The following is a 20,056-nucleotide window of genomic DNA, read 5'->3' as shown; positions in this document are numbered from 1 at the left end:
TGTAGTCAATCTATACAAAGCTCATAATATAACGGCTTTAATTTGAGCTTTCTACATATATTCCATAACGGTCAACGATTTCGTGATGGCCTCAATAACAAAAATTCGAAGTGATAAACTACTGTGCTGTTTGTGAAAGAGACAGCATCCTACCAACTAAAACAATTTACAGAAAAAAACTAAATAACTAATGAAAAAAATCACCGGGAAATCCTCCTAATGTCTTCACCAATCTGAGTTGCGTGTGTAACTTTTACTATTACAGTACCAGTATGTCTAGCTCTAAATTGCATTTAATCTAAGAAATTAAAAAAAATCAACAAGTACCTGCGATATTTCTTACTTATTTCTTCATGCATGAACCCGTGACGAGGTTAAGATAGTTTTATTATATGTAAAACCGGTAACAGAAAGCAAAACACCAAACCGAATCGTATAAAATCATACTGCCCTTACATTGTAATATCGGCGACTGAACATCGAAATAGATTTCCTATAACAAACCCATATACAATTTCCAACAAAAAAGGTTCCTGTATATACCAACAGATCTTTCATTTTATACCAATTTCTTCTTTTCTGAAATTTATAGGACGATGTTATGCTCCCCAAAGAAGAAAAATAACAGAATCAACTGTATTATTTTCGTTTTATTCGTCAGTCCGTCCTCCTCCGTTTTCAAAACCAAGGATACTTAGTCTAGTATTCCGAACTCGTGATGAAAATGTATCTGTAAATAAGTATACCAGTGTCAGCTTTATTGATGTTTTGATTTGAATTAAGTCGACTATAATCTAATTTATGTATATACCTCTATACATGGATATTTAAATTTTAGCAATGATAGATGTTGGCATAGGTGTTCGTCAGCTTTCCAGACTTATGACAATAATGGGTGTCCCTGGTAGTTCTGAGAGAACGATGAAGAAGAGAGAACGCGAGCTGTTTAAACCAATGGTAGATGTAGCACGATATTCATGTCATGAAGCAATTACAAAGGAATGTTCAGAAACAAGGTAATTATGCATATACCGGGCCGGAATTATTTTTAAGGGTTTAGATTCAGCATATCAAAATAACCATTGCATTCATCTTTTTTTTTTTATCATTAAAATCGAACAAAAATTTAAATGCACAGTTAAAATCAGTATATCAAATAACCCCAAGAATTCGGTTTTTGAAGAAATCAAATTAAGTTTAATTTTGGAATTAAAGGAGGACCAATTAAAGAACGGGCCGAAATTCCAAAATAAAAGTACACAGTTAGATTCAGCACATTAAATAACCCTAAGAAATCAAGTCTTTGAATTTTACCACATTGGAATTGGTCAAGAAATAAGTTGATGTCTTAAGTTATTGGGTTCACTTCTAATTGTCGCCTATACACAGATTCCCTTTATTCCTGTACGAAGCACTTTAAAAGTACATCGTCCTGAATATGCATGAAATAATTGCCACTGGACATCAAGCAATCATCAATCAATCAATCCCTAAAAACTCCACGTAGCTCATAGTTGGCATTAAACGATTTTGCCGCTATATCCAGTTTTGCTGACAATACTAGTCTTTTTTTATATACTACGTAGAATTTATAATTAGAATTATAAAACCAATATAATCAAACATAATAATGTAAAATTAATTATCTTTTAAGAATTGCAACTCCAGGAAAAGGATTGTCAGTAAAGTATGATATGTGTTGGCAGAAGCGGGGATCAGGTCGCTCGTACAGTAGTTCGTCGGGCGTTGGAACCGCAATTGGTCAGCTTACTGGGAAAATATTAGATTATGACCTTCGTGTTACACATTGCGCCATATGTCACAGTGCTGAGAAAGCCAAATTAGACGCAAAACCACACAACTGTCAAAAGAATTGGTCAAAAAGCGCAAAAGCCATGGAATCGTCAACAGGAGCATCACTGATGGAAAATATTGAAGAAGTTTCTGGGGTTCCTGTTGATGTGCTTATTATGGATGATGATTCAGCTACTTTGTCTAGGGTAAAAGAAGCTTTGGACCACGAGGTAAAAAAATGGAGCGATATCAACCATTCAACAAAATCACTCGGTAATGCTTTTTATAATTTGAAATCTAAACACAAAACACTGAGTACAGATATCATAGAATATTACAAGATGTGTTTTTCATATGCTATTCAACAGAATAAAAACAATGCAACTAAGCTCAAAGAAACATTAACAGCAATTGTTCCACATTCATTCGGTATTCATGACAAATGTGGCAATTGGTGCAATAAAAACATTGAAAATAATTTTCATAAATATCTCCCTCATGGTAAACCGCTAACGGATGATGCTTTACGACAAGACGTCCAAATCATATTTGACACAGTCGCTAACAATGCTGAACGTCTAGCACCGGCTGGATCAACAAAGGATGTTGAATCTACAAACAATATATATGCATCTAAAGCACCTAAACGGTTTTGTTTCAGTAAAAGCGAAAATCTGAAAACACGGGTGAGCGCTGCAGTGTTGCAAAAAAATATAGGGTATTCTTATATTTCATGCATAAATACACAAGCTAACCTTTTAACGGATGCAATCACTAATAACCATTCTGAAAAATTGTCAAAAGAGAGAAAACGGAAACGGAAGTACTCCCAGCAACCAATTGTAAAAAAGCGGCGTTTAGAAAAGAAGAAATTTAGGAATAAATTAATACAGACAGAAAAAAAAGAGGGTGTTACTTATAAATCGGGATTGTCTCTTAGTTTAGTAACTGAAGATAAAGAGATCCCGGGAATCAAACAGAAACCAGCATTATTGCCCTTTTCATCGTTTACTGGTAGTTGCATACTTTTTGACCTGGAAACATCTTCGCTGAAATTAGATTCCGAAATTCTGCAAATAGCTGCACTAAACATAGTCTCTGGTGATAAGTTTGATACGTATATTCAGCCGAATAAATCAATAGCGCCGAGTTCCAGTGCTGTTACTGGTTTAACAGCAAATGGAAATATCCTTTTTTACAATGGAAAACCTGTTCATGCAGTTACTTCGGAATCAGCTTTCCAGAGTTTTGTACTTTGGTTAGAACAATACGGTCAAGTCATGCTTGTTGCACATAATTGCAAATTATTTGATGCAAGGCGTTTGATTAATAACATGTCCAAACTAACCTGCTATGCAGCTTTCCGGAAATCTGTTTTTGGATTCGCCGACACGCTTCCGCTTTTCCGGCAAAAATTTCCAGGCCTAAATAGCTACAGTCAGCAAATATTATTTGAACATTTTTGTAATGAAAAGTACAATGCGCATAATGCCGTTGATGATGTCGATTCCTTACATAAGTTAATTACTCTTTCCAAAGTAGAGAAACAAGATGTACTTGAATTTTCTTTTAGCGTTGAATCGATTGCTGAAAACATGAAATATGATACAATCGTAAAGGTTGATGCTGAGAGTTTTGGAGATCTTGTTAAGGGAAAATATATGTCTGCTCAGATGGCTGTAAGATGTGCCCAATCCGGTCTTAAGAAATGTAATCTGGATCTAGCGTTTCATAGAAAAGGCTTTCAGGGTTTACTTGATTTGTTATCTCAAAGAAGACAGGACGGTTCACCTCGTGTTACGAAAACAGCGGCCGTCATAAAAAAAATAACTGGATATTACGATAATAAGTAATTGAAAAAAAAACATTGTTTGGAATTCTTAGTTATTCATTCAAATAACAAATTTTTTAGAACTGTTCTGTTTTTATAGTACAACTATCATCTATTTTTACAAAATTTAGCTTTGTAATCACAAAGTCATTGAAAATTGATGAACATTATCAGATAATCTTAATTAATCATGTTAACAAAATGCGTTTGCAGTTCGTAATTCTCTTGTTTCTTAGGGAAAATATATAAGTATTGTGCTTTTATTAATGTGTAGAAAGAAAAAGGTATCAGCTTCTTTGATAGTAACTGATAACTTATAAATCTTGTTTGAATGATCTTTGTTCGTTTATAGTACAAACAATATTTTGTACTGATAAATGTATAAACACATTTATTTCTCGTGTTGTTTTACTTTTTTTCTTAAAAAAGAACCCAAATAATTCTAGAACAATAAATAATAAAAAAAACAAAGGATACGGGGAATCAATGATCCATCACAAAATCAGCACATGCGCAGTAAAAAACCCCATTAAAAGCAAAGGAACAGCGCTTTTATTGCTGTTCTTCATCTCAAAGTCGCAGTTTGCTTTTTATACTAATCATCAGAAGACTTGTCGGTAAAATACAAGTGTGTATAGAAATGCTAAATAGTCCAAGGTTGGTAAGTCGATCAACATGCAGGAGGCTAATTTTAATAAGTTATCAAATATAATTGTGCTACTATATATACACAGTAAATATTCATACAAAATCAAAAGGTGTACGTTTGAAAATTCCGTGACAGAAGAGGAATTGACTAATATGCATATGGTGGATAGCTAAAGAATATTTAAGCTAATATTTTCTCGTGGATTGTTTGGTCTTGTGTTTGTGACACGCGGCATAATTCTATAAGTTTTGTATCTGTTTGGAAAGAAAATATAAAAAAAAACGTACACACCCATTAGTTCATATTGATTACAGACTCCTGGCCGGATCAAACTAAAGTCTTTAATATTGGTATTTGCTGCTTCTCCGCTAAGCACGCGACAAGGAGTAAGTCAAACTAGTAAACTTGGATTCAGGTTAAAATGTAAGGCTATGGTGACATGTCTTCTTCTGTACGGTTACTTTGTAAACTAGAACGGCCCATAGTGCATGTCTGTCTATAGTATAAAGCATGGTTAACACTCATATTGCATAAACATTTCCTCGTTCTGATTAAAAAAATAAGAACATGTGGTATGAATACCAATGAGACAACTCAACACAAAAGACCAAAGGACATAAATTAACAACCATATGTCACCGTACGGCCTTCTACGAATGCATTTGATTTGCCACTGGACATAAAACAGCCATACATCAACATCGTAGCTAATACCAGGTATGTATCACTAATCAACTAATGAAGTGTATAGTCACTTTGTAGCTTTTCAAAAGGTGAATGTGCATCTGTCTGTCCTTCCGTCCATTTCTCTTTTTACATTTCTTTGCTTCTGAATAACTGGGCGTAAAACATCAAATCATGTATACAAGATCTAGTATGAAAAGTTTCAAATAATTTTCTTCATAACCATATGCTTGACTGCGGTTTGTAATTCTCCTATGTCGATTTTCAATGTTTCCGTTGACTATAAAACTTTATTACATTAAAATGGAAAAAAGATTGTTCATTTTTGTAATCACTTAATAATTCTCCTGAACACCAAAATGATTAAAGGAGTACTCAGGTGCGGATCGTGGTTTTTTAAGAGAGGGCACTATAGAAAGTCATCAATTGGAATGATATTTGTAAGAAGTTTATATATTTATCATATATTTAGCTCCTTAAGGATTACCCGGACCCCTGCCCCCTAAATCCAAGTCTGGAGAGGGTACATGTAGGAGGATGTCATCCCAATTCACGATAATAAATTAACAAATCCTATTTCTAATGAAGATAATAAGTTTCCGCATCACGATATGGATAAATCTCGACTTCCTGTCGATTTAACTTTCTGTTCTTAAACTCCGTCAAATTAGATGTATCTATCCTAAATTCCTGAATATGGCCCTTCCACTCCTCGAAGTAGAGAGAAATAATCATTATACACCTTAAAAACGACGAAGATGACCTTGCAGGTATAATTGGCGGGAGATGTCGAAATCTTCAGCCAGCGACGTCGTGCATTTTTGCGCTAATGGCGAGGTTACCAAAGGGGAACGCAATTTTTAGTATTAATTGCGTTTATCTTCGAATCCAGCACGGTGACATATACTTTTCATTTGAGATTTGGAGAAAGCATGACAAAATGCAGTTAATGTAGAAAAATGAGAAAAATGACATTTTCAGAACCAGTTTATTTCCATATTTTTCGGTTAAAAAATATGCCACTTTGAGCATCTTGTCCGCAATGTCAAGCAAGGCTTGAATAAATATACAATCATTCTTGTAGGGTTTTATTTTTCCCTTATTGTAACTTACCACAGCTTCAGATTGAACCCATTCTTACTAATTTACGACGAAGAATATCTTCTCAAAAAATTTTATAATATTGTCTAACTTTTTTACAAATTTGCACAAATCCCCAATTTTCAGCCTCAATTTTCTCGAAAACAAGCACGGTGACCTATGTTTTATTTTGTGTTTTTTTTTTAAAACTCGCCAAGGCCTACAACATATTTCAAAATTATAAAAATGACATTATATCGAGAAACTGTATCGGATGCCCTTAAATATATCATGATAACGATTTGGTTCTATATATATATATCACCGTGAGCAAATAAAGTTATTTTCGTGGATATTTGTCTTATTGCGTTAATCTTCTTCACTTTACTTTGAGGTGATTTGTTTGCCGATTTTCATTACTGCGAGCTAATATCTTTAAAGTGAAATAATACCAAACGGACAATCAACATCTCAAACCATGAATCAAATAAACTTAATTAAAACCATGAACAAAATAAAATTAAAGTCCAAGAGACGAACAACAGTCCACAAAACACAGCACAGCACAGCATGAAAACGATCACTGCCTAAAACAGCGAATGATTTTATAAGGTCAGGAAGGTTTTCAATGCAGCAGCATTATATGTAGTTCGTTTACATCCCGCTTTAGACAACCAAGTGTTTCTAAACAAGGTTTCTTATTTCAATGTTGTCTACGATTTATTCGCAAAGTCATGTTTGCATTTAAACATGATTAAAAAAAGTAAATAAGTTTGACTTCGTAAAAAACATATTTTTACCTAAATTAGCTCGTATATATTCTTTTTGAACTTTAAATACCCCTTCTTTGATTATAGAAAATCATTCTCCTCCCTGATATTGACAATTAGCGATGTGCTATCTTAACATAGAATAACAACATGATCGCTATTTGCAGATGGCAGATTTTGGGGCAACTGCAAACACTTCAATAGAAGGCTGTTCTATAAACAATAATTAATAATTGCATCTTAAAATTACACAACAAATATTCCTTGACCTAAAACATATTATTTTTCTTTTTTTTTAGCATACAAATATCGATCCGCCAAGATATATTTTGCTTTTTGAACAATTTTTCATTTTTTTAAGGATTTGTGATGAATTTCAATTTTCGGGAAATATTGCGCATATAGCCTCTTATTTTTTGTTTGATTTGGAAATAATGTATTATGTTATATAAAGTTCATATGATCTTTTGAAAAATTTTATGGTACAAGAATTAGAAAATGGCTTTTTGTTTAGTAATCGCAAAAATTGGAATGTTTTTTCATGACTTTTGACCTTGGTTTAACAGAAAATGCACCGTACGATTTTTTTACAACCGGACAAAACAGAAAGTACAGATTATTAGCTTTCGAATGATATATAATACAGCCGTGTGTTAGGTGGGTGCATTAAAGTCGTTAACTAAGCGTCTTTTTGAAATAAGTCACTCGCCTATAAGTTTGTAAGAAATAGAGAAGAATATATGTCATGTGTAAATAAACTGGCATTTACCAGATGCAAAAACACTGTCAGATGAGGTTTTATAGCTACGGATTTGGAATGAAATCTTAATTGCCTCTATTTTTCTGTCATCAAATGGATACCACCTTATCACTGTATATTCGACATGTCTGTATGCAGAAAGGACAGTTTACTCTATCGTGATATTTTAATGGTTTAATTGCCAAAATCAGAACTTTTTGCTGATAAATGATAAAACTTTTATTTAAATATAAATATAGCCTTACAATTATCACCTTCACTGGTGATCAGATGGATAAATCTATCTTAGAGTTGTCTTAAAGTTGTCACTTGTTCAGACATACTTAGAATATAATTATTCCTATGACTGTATCATAGGATTCTTTATAAGATACTTTACAGATAGTTTAGGTTCTTAAAAGCCCTGCTGTATGAACATATTTTGCCATTTAAAATCCAAATAATAAAAAAGTTAAATTTTCAGATTTATTCAAACAATACTTTTTTGTGTTATTTATCACTTTTTATATTGATTGTTAATTATTTATCACATTGATAATAAATTATAAAAGACACCATACCTGAGATTAGGAGGTAATTCATTTATGACCATGTAAACTTGCCACACACTGAATGCTGAGGATCTGTAAGATTATGAAGAAAAAGGATTATGTCTTTATATCTTTTGCAATACTGTCTTAATCCTACAGATTGCAACTTCCTAATTTATTACTGTTGACTTTGAACAATTTTATTCGCATTATGTTCAATAGCAAACAAAAGCTGTAGTGTAGTGGATGGAGCTAAATTGTAGTGGTTAGCATATCAGACTATTACAAAAAGGTTCCTGGTTTCAATCCTTGTTCATGGGAGAAAATTTAAAGGACTGAATTTTTGGCTCTCCCTTGACACCATTTTGCAAATATATGGTTTTGAGTGAGGAATGATGCTTGTCTGTATGATGGGGTCGATAAATGACTGACCCGTAATAATATACCCGTTTAAATGAAAATAGATGATAAACAACTTAAATAATGACAGCTAGCTCATAGCTCAACAATGTGCATGACATTGTTTATATTTCAAAGTGTCCAGTATGTATATATATATATAAATATAGCCTTACAATTATCACCTTCACTGGTGATCAGATGGATAAATCTGTTTAGAGTTGTCTTAGAGTTGTCACTTGTTCAGACATACTTATAATATAATTATTTCTATGACTGTATCATAGGATTCTTCATAAGATACTTTACAGATAGTTTTTGGTTCTTAAAAGCCCTGTTGTATGTATGAATGTAAAAAAGGACACACACAAGAAAAGTAGATCTATAGAATAAAAGATCCGCCAGGTGTCGTGCTCTTTAAGATAATCGCATCCGATGTAAAATTCAATCATATTAATAGATCAATTAAATAATCTAAATATTGGCCAAAGAACCTGATGAGGATGAACGGCCTTGGTCCGAGTGTGACCTAAATTGATATCCGAAACACCATGCGGAATAAAAATAATAGAACAAATAATCCATTACAATAGAAAGAATACTTAAATAATTGTATGACATTAATACACTAGGGAACAAACTACGAGTGTCAAAATTAAACCCTCATTACAACTTATAATACTGTAAAGTGTTTTTCAAATACAAAGACATTATAGAAATGCTTGATTACTCCTTGGATTGGTTTAGACACGTGTAATAATTTAATCATAATAGCTTGAAGCCTCTGCTTCTCTCGTTGTCTTGCCTTCGTATTGCTTAATCATCAGATTAAGTAATCTCCAAGTAAATCAAGTAGACATATTATATGGTCGAAACTTTTTTGACCTCAATATACAATTTGAATGAAAATTAGTTTAGTGATTTTCTAATATTAGCAAGAAGGGTATAAACCATAACAATGAGCCAACACATAGCTTGAAATAAAGGCTCGATACAACTCTATAATACACCGCTACAAATGCGATTTTCTATGGAGCATTTACCACTTGGGGGATCAAACTATATATCACAAGATGAAAAGATACTTTTCATTAACACGAACACTGAAATGGAAACCCAATTATACAGCAAAATAAACCAGAAAACCCCATTCTTCTCTCAAGCGCACTACATTTCGGATGTAAAATATGAATAATACAAGATTAGAGTTAGATATAATGGATGACGAAATTCCTCCATCACAACAATCGACTCCCAGGCATAGAATCATTCCTATCAGTTTCGACATAGGAAGTCTAGACGAGGTATTCGATGAAGAGGGGATAAATATAATCACAGAAGCATGTGAAAAAATCGAGTCAAAACTTAAAAGAAGACATCATGCAGCAACCCTTACCAGAGACCTCAGAAGATATTCCAATGATGAATTACCTACATATGCAAGGATTGCAAAGGCAACATTCGCCCCTTTTATCGGGGACCCGGAATCAGAGAAATACTTTGACAACAAAGTGACAGAGTTCAACAGAAAAATACGCCGGGATTTTAGGGAGCATATGCTGGACGGTGCCAAAGAAGTAGTAAATACGGTAGCAAAGGACATTGAGCTAATATGGCGAGACGCCTGTCCTAAACTAGACAATGGAAATAAGGAATGTGGAAAAGAACATTAGTAAATTAAATGACAGGATAATGGAAATGAAAAACAAGTGGGCTGCTGAATACCAAAAGGCGGCAGGTATACCTGAAAAACATGAAAGAAGACAAGAACATAAAGCTGGAACTAAGGATAAATCTGAAATCTCTGATCTAAAATGAGAACTGGATGATCTAAGAAAAGAACTGGACAGAAACAGGGGATATCAAAATTACAGAGGAGGACACAGAGGACGTCGGTTCAACCATCAATACAGACACTCGTCTTATTAAAGACAAAGATAATTTAAATATGTGAACTGAAATGCTACATTAAATAATTTTTATAATGAACTCAGATCAAACATCAGTTAAACAATTCAAATTAAAATCTATACAGGACTTTACATAAGTAGTGGATTATTCTTACTCGGCAAACACATAATTTATTACTTTCAGAATGAGGTAAAGTTTGTTTATGTTACTGATTGTAATTAAATAATTAAATTATATTTAGTATTCGTAAAATGAATTTATGGAAATAGATATTATAAATGATACACAATCTTATTATAGGTCTCACTCTAATCAACCGAGATAAAAATAATAACATGATTTAAGGTCAACAAATACTGTCCGGTGATTATCTTCACACACTTAATGATATCGTCTGATAATCTTAAAACTATACAACGGGCGAACACATTTTGTAATTAGATAAGGCTAGATTTCCTGCTAGTAAGAATAGAAGCATCGTCTGCTAAAACAAATGAAAAATATTACAAAAATTTCAATTCTCAGAAGTTTAGGAGCAAAGCTATACATATATGTTTTTCAGTCAAATAATCAAAACGAAAAAATAGCACACGTTCGATCACAATATAAAAAAAAATTGTCAGCTGCTACGACAAATAATCATACTTGAAACCTTTAAATAAACCGTATAATAGATGATTTGTTTTCAGATGTAAAAATATCGTTTTGTAGCCAACTAACTGTATGAAGTCACAACTGATATGATGCATATGTACACCTACTACTACGCAATAGGAACATTCAATGCTTTTAGCCAATCAAATAGCAAAGTACTATCAATTTACTTCAACCAATCAAAACTATAAACAATAAATTGAAAACACGTGCACATCAGTCTTTACAAATCCCTATAGATAAAACTCACTTCGATGGTCAGCATTATCGGATACACATAGCTATAAATTGTATACATACAGAGGTGTTCTGAAAGGAAAAACACCTCAAACAATCATTAATCTTCTAAGATATAGAGCTACAGTAAACATATTCCAAGATTTAAAATTGTATACATACAGAGGTGATTTAAAAGGAAAAACTCTTCAAACAATCACTAATCTATCAAAATATATAGCTAGTTGTAGAAATTTTACAAAGCAATAGTTAACGAAAAATATTGGAAAAAATACGAAGGTGATTCTAGGAATAAATCTTCCTTTAATTATCAATTCTAATACATATACAGAATATACAGATAAATAACATATAGATATATACATAATAAAAGGGATTGAAAAGGGAAAGGCTTGTGCGTATCTGTGCTATATTATACACAGTTAGATAGAATAAAATCGTATGCCTAATAATAAAAGAAGACGCCTGAGAAATCAAATCAGGATAAGAACCGGAAACTTTTGAAAAACAAACAAAGGAAAAACAGAAACAACAAACGTAGGATATCTTACAAAAGAAAACTGAAAGAAACCGCTAAAAGCATACATAACTTAAAATATATTGATATGTATACCAAACAAAAATTAAACGAAAACGAAATATCAGTTCTTGCTAAGGGCTTAAAATTCGTTCCTAGTCCAAGCATAAAAAATGCAAAGGCTAATATTCTCATTGATTTTGAAGAACTAGCTCGAAAATGAGATGCAAATATCAGTTTGACGACGGATCAAGTAATTTTATCCCTCATCCATTTCAACAGAAAACAGGATAAAATCCTACTCTCGCTAATAATGCAATTGAAGACTACATTTTTGCTACTAAGATTGAAATTGGAAAATTAAATACTAAAAAAATCAAATCAAACATGTCCATAAATGAAAAAAATAGCACTATCGACTTTGAGGAATAACAAAAATATCATAATCAAAAAAGAAGACAAGAATTCATCAACAGTGATACTTGACAGAGATAAATATAACAAATTAGCCATGGATCATTTGAACGACCAAATTCACTATGAACAGGTGAATAAATCTGACTTTGAAGAACTTATAAAGATTCTCAATGAAAAAATAAACAATCTGTACAGGAAATCTTACATTGACGATACTACTCTAAAATATCTATCAATTCCTAAAAATACAAGAGCTGGGAAGACTTTATTTCCTACTTAAAATTCACTAAGTGATGGCCAGGACAGAAATTAACTAAAAGTAAACAAAGTATGGTAAGACAATATTAATATTATGGGAAGACCCATTGTATCAATATGCAACAGCCCACTTGAAAAAGTAGGGACATTCCTCGATTATTTCATTAACCCGGTGGTAACAGAACAATGGACTTACACTAAAGACACCACCGACTTTATTAACAAACTAGAAAAAATCAAACTTCCTCAGGAGATAATTAGGTGTTCATTTGATATTTCTTCTATGTACACAAATATGCGTCATGAAGAAATAATTGAGGCTGTAGATCGTGCTTGGCCTAAATAAAATATATTTAAATATGAAATCCAACTTCCTCCTAAAACAGAAATGCTGGAACTACTAAAAATAATTCTTGAAAATAATATTTTGAATTTCACGAAAATATTTTTAGGCAGAGAGTTGGTGTTCCAATGGGACTATCAGCCGCACCATGCCTAACAGATCTGAGAATGTTTGAAATAATATCAGACATACTAAATCGATTCCAATATTCGGAGGACATCTTAATGATTTCAATTTACAGGGATGATGGATTTATTATTTTTAACAAATCTGAAAGACATTTTATGGAATTAATAAAAATTGCTAATAGCATTCATCAACTTATTAAGTTCACACACACCATTTCAAATACCGAAATACAATTCCTAGACGTAACAATATTCAAGGGGAAGAGATTCTTGAAGGACAACATTTTTGATGTTAAACTATACCGGAAACCTACAGATAACTTCCAAAACCTAGACAAAACCTCCTCTCATCCTAATACTGCCTTCAAAGGATTCATTATTGGTGAAACAATAAGAATAATAAGATCGTCGAACAATGAAATCCACAGACAACAGGAAATAGATCTTTTCAAAAATAAATTAATACATAGGGGATATGAAGAAAGCGAAATTGAACCGATAATAAAGGAAACATTAAAAAGACCTAGACATGGCACATTGATTTATAAAAAGAAGAGAAAACATATAGCGCCGCCTCTAGTTTTAGCAACTAGATACAATCCCTTGTTTAAACAACTTGGCAGAATGGTAAGAAAACACTGGCACATCATTGAGAAAAATAAAACTGCAAAACAACTATTCCCAAAACCACCTATAATTGCATATAAACGGCATAAAAATCTGAAGGAATATCTTACACCAGTAAAACTATAATTTGAATGTAAAAAAGGACACACACAAGAACAGTAGATCTATAGAATAAAAGATCCGCCAGGTGTCGTGCTCTTTAAGATAATCGCATCCGATGTAAAATACAATCATATTAATAGATCAATTAAATAATCTAAATATTGGCCAAAGAACCTGATGAGGATGAACGGCCTTGGTCCGAGTGTGACCTAAATTGATATCCGAAACACCATGCGGAATAAAAGTAATAGAACAATTAATCCAATACAATAGAAAGAATACTTAAATAATTGTATGACATTAATACACTAGGGAACAAACTACGAGTGTCAAAATTAAACCCTCATTACAACTTATAATAATCAGAACATGTAAAGTGTCTTTCAAAAAAACAAAGACATTATAGAACTGCTTGATTACCTCGGATTGGTTTAGACACGTGTAATAATTTAATTATGAGTCAAAAAGAGAGACAAATGTATGCAGTTTCTGACGGCGGCGGACAATTTGTTAAAGTTAGTAATTATTCAGTTTAAAGGGAACCACTTATGGTATATCAGTGATATTTGGTATGCGGTTGTATAAGTATTTGCACATCTCATTTCCATGGAGATTATTCAGTACCGCCCCCTCAGTCATGGTCTATTGACTTGAAAACAATTGAATAAGAATGGAAACAGGGAATATGTCAAAGAGACAACAACCCGACCAAAACAACTCAAGGCCACCAATAGGTCTTCAACATGCGAGAAATCCTGCACCCAGAGGAGGTCTTGAGCAGGCCACAAAATCTTAATGTATACTAGATCAAGAAAACGGACGCCACTCTTCACTTCGAAACAAAGAGATGAACTAAAAGTAAAAAAATATACAAGACTAACAAAAGCTATATGTTCCTGACTTAGGACAGGCGCAAAATGCGGTAGGGTTAAACATGTTTAGTGAGATCTCAACATTCCCCCTTTCACATACAGCCAATGTAGAATAAATAAACACACCATGATACGTACAATTGAAAACCAGTCCAATGTTAGAAAATGTTAAGTAATAAAGTAAACTAAGTAAACATACAATGATAGACATGAATTAACAAAGGACTACTAGCAATTAAACTGAATGCCAGCTATGGACTTGAAATGAACCGATATAAAAAAAAGTATGTCCAAACCAATAGATTTTCCAACAATATTCCTCCCAATAGGGTTTTAGAATAGTATCATCATTCATAACTAAAAGCTTAAACATAACAAAGTGTCACAGTTATAAAGCTGGTTTTATAATAAAGTTCTTCATTTACAACTGAAATACGCTGAATTCAAATTGTCGTCATCAGACCAGGTAAGCAAAAATAATTTTGTTGTTGTAAGTAATGAATGTTATATATATATAGAAATATATATAGAACTATGAACTAACAAGGTTAAATAGTAAAAGATGTATTTTGTTAAGATGCAATGAATTGCTCATTTTCAATGTTAAAGTTCAAGTTTAAGTGGAACCACTAATTGTAGGTCAATGATATCTGGTGTGCAGTTGTATTGGTATTGGAACACCTCATTACCATGGAGATAATTTGGTCCCTCCCCTGTAGTCATGGTCTATTGACTTTGAAAATTGTTCATAGCTTACATGTGTAAGTTTCTGATTAGGTCAGTTTAAGGGGAACCATTAATAGTTGGTCAATGATATTTGTTTTGCAGTTGTATAAGCATTGGTACATCTCATTTCCATAATTTGGTCATGCCCCTTCAGGTATGGTCTATTGACTTTGAAGTTTTCAATAGCTTACATTCTTAAAGTTTCTGATTTATAAGTCAATTTAAAGGGAACTATTAATAGTTGGTCAATGATATTTGGCGTGCAGTTTTATAAGCATTGGCATTTCTCATTTCCATGGAGATAATTTGGTTCATGCCCCTTCAGTCATGGTCTATTGTCTTTGATTTGTTTTTTCCATAGCTTATATGTTATCATATTAAAGTTATAGTATTTTGCATTATTGTATACGTTTGTTGTACTATCAAAATTACGCATAGGCGAGACATATGTTTGTGTCCACATTTATTTTTATTTTTTTGTTGGTAAAAACTGTGATGAATAAAAACATAAAATGGACTGTTTTTAACATCACAAATTATGTATTATATCATTGATGAAATATCTAGAGACAAAAACTATAAAATGAGCAATATCAGGCTCTAGTGAGCCTCTTGTTTACAGATCAAGTCCCAACACCAGTAAAAAAAACCTGTTCATCACAATTTTGTTACAAATATTTTGGGTTTTGCACTATGCTCAAATCTGTACATGGACTACATTTTCTGCAGAGAAAGATTTAAATGCTGCTATGGTTTACAGAACTGTATTCCAGTTATTCAACAGAATAAACTATAAATAATGAAAATCAGGTTGATAGAAAATCTGTAAGGTATTTACTATTCTCCCTAGACACCATACAACAATTTTCAGAACCATTGCCGACCAATCAAATGCATTCTAGCCTGCTCTAATGTTTACGATTCTCTTTAAGATCAATGACATATCCAGATAGCTGGTATCTACACAGAGGCTGAAGCTGCAAATCTGAAGGTATACCAAATATGTTCTATTGTTATCAAGTCTGTACTGTTGACTAATTTGCACACATTCTAAACGTTAACATTGCTTTAGTGTTGTAATAGTTAAGCATGCTTTCCTCACGGACAGGAGGTCTTGGTTTGTAACCTTGTAGTTTTTAATTAATTTTAAGACTTCAAAATTGGTATTTGCAAATTAGCTGTCAAGCAAAGACTGGTTGAATCAGAGTCAAATAATGTGTCTGGGTAAGGTGACATGTCTCCATGCCAACTTATGAATTAGCAGGTTAAAAATCCAGCTCAGTGTCAGTTTAGTACAAAGAAGGGTTGGTAAATATATAAAAAAATTAAACTCAGCACTCAGGTTCAAAAGATTATTTTTGTTTGAGGTTAACTGCTGATCTTATTGTTTTAAAGTTGAAAAGATAAATCTGTATCAAATAATCTTATAAGTGTTTCATTTTCATGATATTTGTTTATTGTGTGACTTTAGAATATGTTTCAATAGTAGATCTATTTTGGCATATTATTTAAAAACTTTTTAAGATGATAATGAAACTTGTTAACTAAATGCTAATCCCATAATTGAGTACAAATTCAACATAAACTACCTTGACCAAAAACTTCAACCAGATCTTGAAGTATGAATCGAAGTGCAGAATGCACCTCATGTAGGCATATCATAAAGTATTTGATTAAGGAGCTTATTGAGATGACTGATGTTACTGATAGATAGATACTGATGTGCTGTTGTTATATGATGTTAAGCTTCATGTTAGACTTTTTATTACTTCTGATGTGAACAATACATTCATATACTAATATTCTAATTAAAAGTTTCTTCTTTTGTTTTAGATGATAGAAATATGCCCCAAAACGTCTTGTTTCATTCCGATAAAGACAAGGGCAATGATATTTGGGGCTGCTAGTTCCAGGGGAGAATTAGAAGCCAGGCTTTTGAGGGCCTTTTATACTGAGGACGAACTTAGGGATGCAAAATCCCTTAGTAACCTCAAAAATGGTGCTAGTATTATCAGTGCCATAATAGGTAAGCTATCCACTATAGCAACTTAGGGGTCCTTATATATTTTTGTTTATTGCTAAAATAAAATTCAAACTGCAATTGTGAAATGCCAAACTTAATTAATTGTTTGCTGTTCCCCTATCCATGGATGAAAAATATGGGTAGGTAGGTAGGAACATATCTTTCTTTTTTAGTAAAACAAATTAAAACCATATCAAAGCAGACACAAGTATAATTATAAAATTTCTAATAAAACAATAAAAATAATCTTTGTTAAAAAATACCAATGAAATTATTTGGGTAGGGCTATTTTTTCTGGGAAGGTAGCTGAACAGCAAACAAACATATTTTGTTTTTAAGCCAAACATATAAAAATTTGGTAAAAAATATCATAAAATTAACACTTAAAAAATGACACAAAATCCTGAGTCGCAGGTTCAATATACTACATCCCATAAAATACTCCACTTAAACCTTATACTAAATTTAAACATGGATATGTATGTTCAACAACCCTTTAAGATAACTAAAAGAAGCATTCAATTCTTTAATTTAAATAAGGAATCTAAAAATCTTAACAATTTGCAAGCCAGAAACACCTTTCATTTACATAAGATAATAATTGAGACTTGAAATCACAAATCTAAAACAGTTTATGCTAAAACTACACAAAAAGTGTTATTTCAAGTTTTTATTTATTTTGCTTTACATTGTTGTCACATTGACATATGAAGCAAATGCTATCATGAATATTGAATTTCATTGGGAGATCAAATCCTTCTGACAGATAACCTAAGCTCCAATCAAAATTTTAATTTTATGAAACATCAATACATCTTTTATAGCAATGCATTCTTTTAAGCTTGCAGCACAAGAGATAATAAAGAAAACCTACCAGAAATCAAAACAAACAAAATAAGGAAAACATTACATAATGCAGTTGCATATGCTAATAGGTATGTACCATTATGCTAATATATATGTAAAATTTTCTAATGAAATGCAATAATTTACATCATGTAAGGATCTTGTTAATCTTACATATAAATTAAAATATGATTCAATAAATAAGTCTCCACACTCCAGCCATGTAATTCCCAAAAATGAAAAGGAAGAAGATGTGGTATGAGTGCCAATGAGGCAACTCTCCATCCAAGTCACAATGTATTTAAGGATGTACTTAAGTGAGGTTTTGGTAAATTTTGTCAAATGTTCTTGACTCCTTGGGTTTTTTCCTAAAATACAGGGTTAAATATTTTGACCCATAACACCCACTTTTCTTTTTATAAAAATCTTCAAATAGCTTATAAATGGTCATTAACAAAATTTAAGCAGACTGTTGATTTCCTTTCTTACGAGTTGAGACCCAAATAATACTAATGCTAATTATAAGGTAAAAAGCTTTTTCCCGCCATTTTATTAACATCAAATATCTTGAAAAGGAGTTCCATTACATATAAATATTTTTAGCTTATTTTGTTCTTTAAGTAATGCTCTTCTGATTTATTGTATTCATTTTGAATTGTTGATTTTAATGAAAAAAAAAAATTTCAGTTTAGTCCATCCTTAAAGTTTACTAGGAGACACCTGCAAAATCGCTGTACAATTTGCAAATAAATTCGTAAGTTTAAATAATTTCATCTTTTAGTCAAAACATTGGGTAGGAGGGGGAGGATCACTTGTCTTATACGCTTTCGCGTACGGATCGATAACGGTCTCGGAATTTGGATATTTTCTCAAAAATTGGCGTTTTCTCTGGAAAAAAAGATTGTTTCAAAGACAAATTTAGGAAGTACAAAACACTACATTTATAGGTCATATCACAAATATTTCCGGCTTTGTATAGTTTCAGAGGAGTTGCAGCTCAATGAAATCAGTCTCTTCCTTTAGTAGTATAGATACTAGGTCAAAGAACTAATCTATATACAAAACAAGAAAGAAAAACCCTATAACTAGTATCAGTATGAACCACACCAACAATCAACAACCACTGAACAACAGGCTCCTGACTTAGGACAGTTGCATATAAAATATGCAGCGGGTTTTAAACAATTTAAAGGCGTGCAAACCTTCATCCTAACCCTAAACAGCAGTATAACATAACAACATGAAACGACAGTAGAAAATATTAGTTGAACATGGCTTAACTTGATCAAAAAGACAAGGCTTATAATTTCATATGACAGACCAGCATTATGTCTCAACACACTCATCAATGATGTTCAATGCTTAGATCGAATAGTTAAAAGCCAATTATAATATTGCAACATTGTTTGGAACCTTCAACTTGATTGGACAATGTCACAAATCTCAGGGTATCAATTCATGATTGATGGTATGAAATCATGTATGCAAGGGAAGACGTTGCATGTCAATATTTGTAGAAATTATGTGTACCCTTTTCTAACATAAAAATTAAATATATTACAAACAATTATATCAAATTAACCACTTTTGTTTTATTTGACAGGGACAAGAAAGAAATGGTTAGAAAGCAAAAATTGAAGAAAGTTCAAAGTCCTTAAATTAATAAATTTTTAATTCATATCTAATATTGTGTCACTTTTTCTTTCATGTATAGTCAAAAGACTGAATTGACACAGATAGGTGAAATTTTTTTGATTAAACAAGGGACCTATAAGTGGAGAAGGTTGGATAGTATAAAAGAGGTAATTAAGTAAAAAAATAGTTGCACAGCAATACTATTGTTGGAAGTTGTAGTACTGAACACTGACTGAACAAGGACGCAATTTTGCTGAATGGTT

The 20,056-nt window shown here is 32.2% G+C and overlaps 1 protein-coding gene across 1 annotated transcript; it reads left to right on the top strand.

Annotated features, from left to right (window-relative positions):
- The first annotated feature begins 840 nt into the window (after nucleotides 1–840).
- On the top strand, nucleotides 841–19,796 carry LOC127721072 (uncharacterized). Its single transcript, XM_052227756.1, has 3 exons — nucleotides 841–1,016; nucleotides 1,655–3,114; nucleotides 19,762–19,796. Exons 1-3 carry the CDS (start codon nucleotides 841–843, stop codon nucleotides 19,794–19,796), a joined length of 1,671 nt encoding a protein of 556 aa, XP_052083716.1.
- The last annotated feature ends 260 nt before the right edge of the window (nucleotides 19,797–20,056 follow it).

The sequence above is a fragment of the Mytilus californianus genome, unplaced genomic scaffold (genome assembly GCF_021869535.1).
Source record: "Mytilus californianus isolate M0D057914Y unplaced genomic scaffold, xbMytCali1.0.p SCAF_12, whole genome shotgun sequence".
Taxonomy (NCBI): Eukaryota; Metazoa; Mollusca; class Bivalvia; order Mytilida; family Mytilidae; genus Mytilus; species Mytilus californianus.
Note: the sequence above shows the minus strand (reverse complement) of the source record. Positions and strands in the feature narration are given on the sequence as shown.

Bases quoted from the DNA above. Each gene is read 5' to 3' on its own strand.
- LOC127721072 (XM_052227756.1), top strand. From the start codon at position 841: ATGATAGATGTTGGCATAGGTGTTCGTCAGCTTTCCAGACTTATGACA. The intron at 1,017-1,654 runs GTAATTATGCAT...TTATCTTTTAAG, and splicing joins AAGGAATGTTCAGAAACAAG to AATTGCAACTCCAGGAAAAG. The intron at 3,115-19,761 runs GTTTGATTAATA...TTTATTTGACAG, and splicing joins CAAATTATTTGATGCAAGGC to GGACAAGAAAGAAATGGTTA.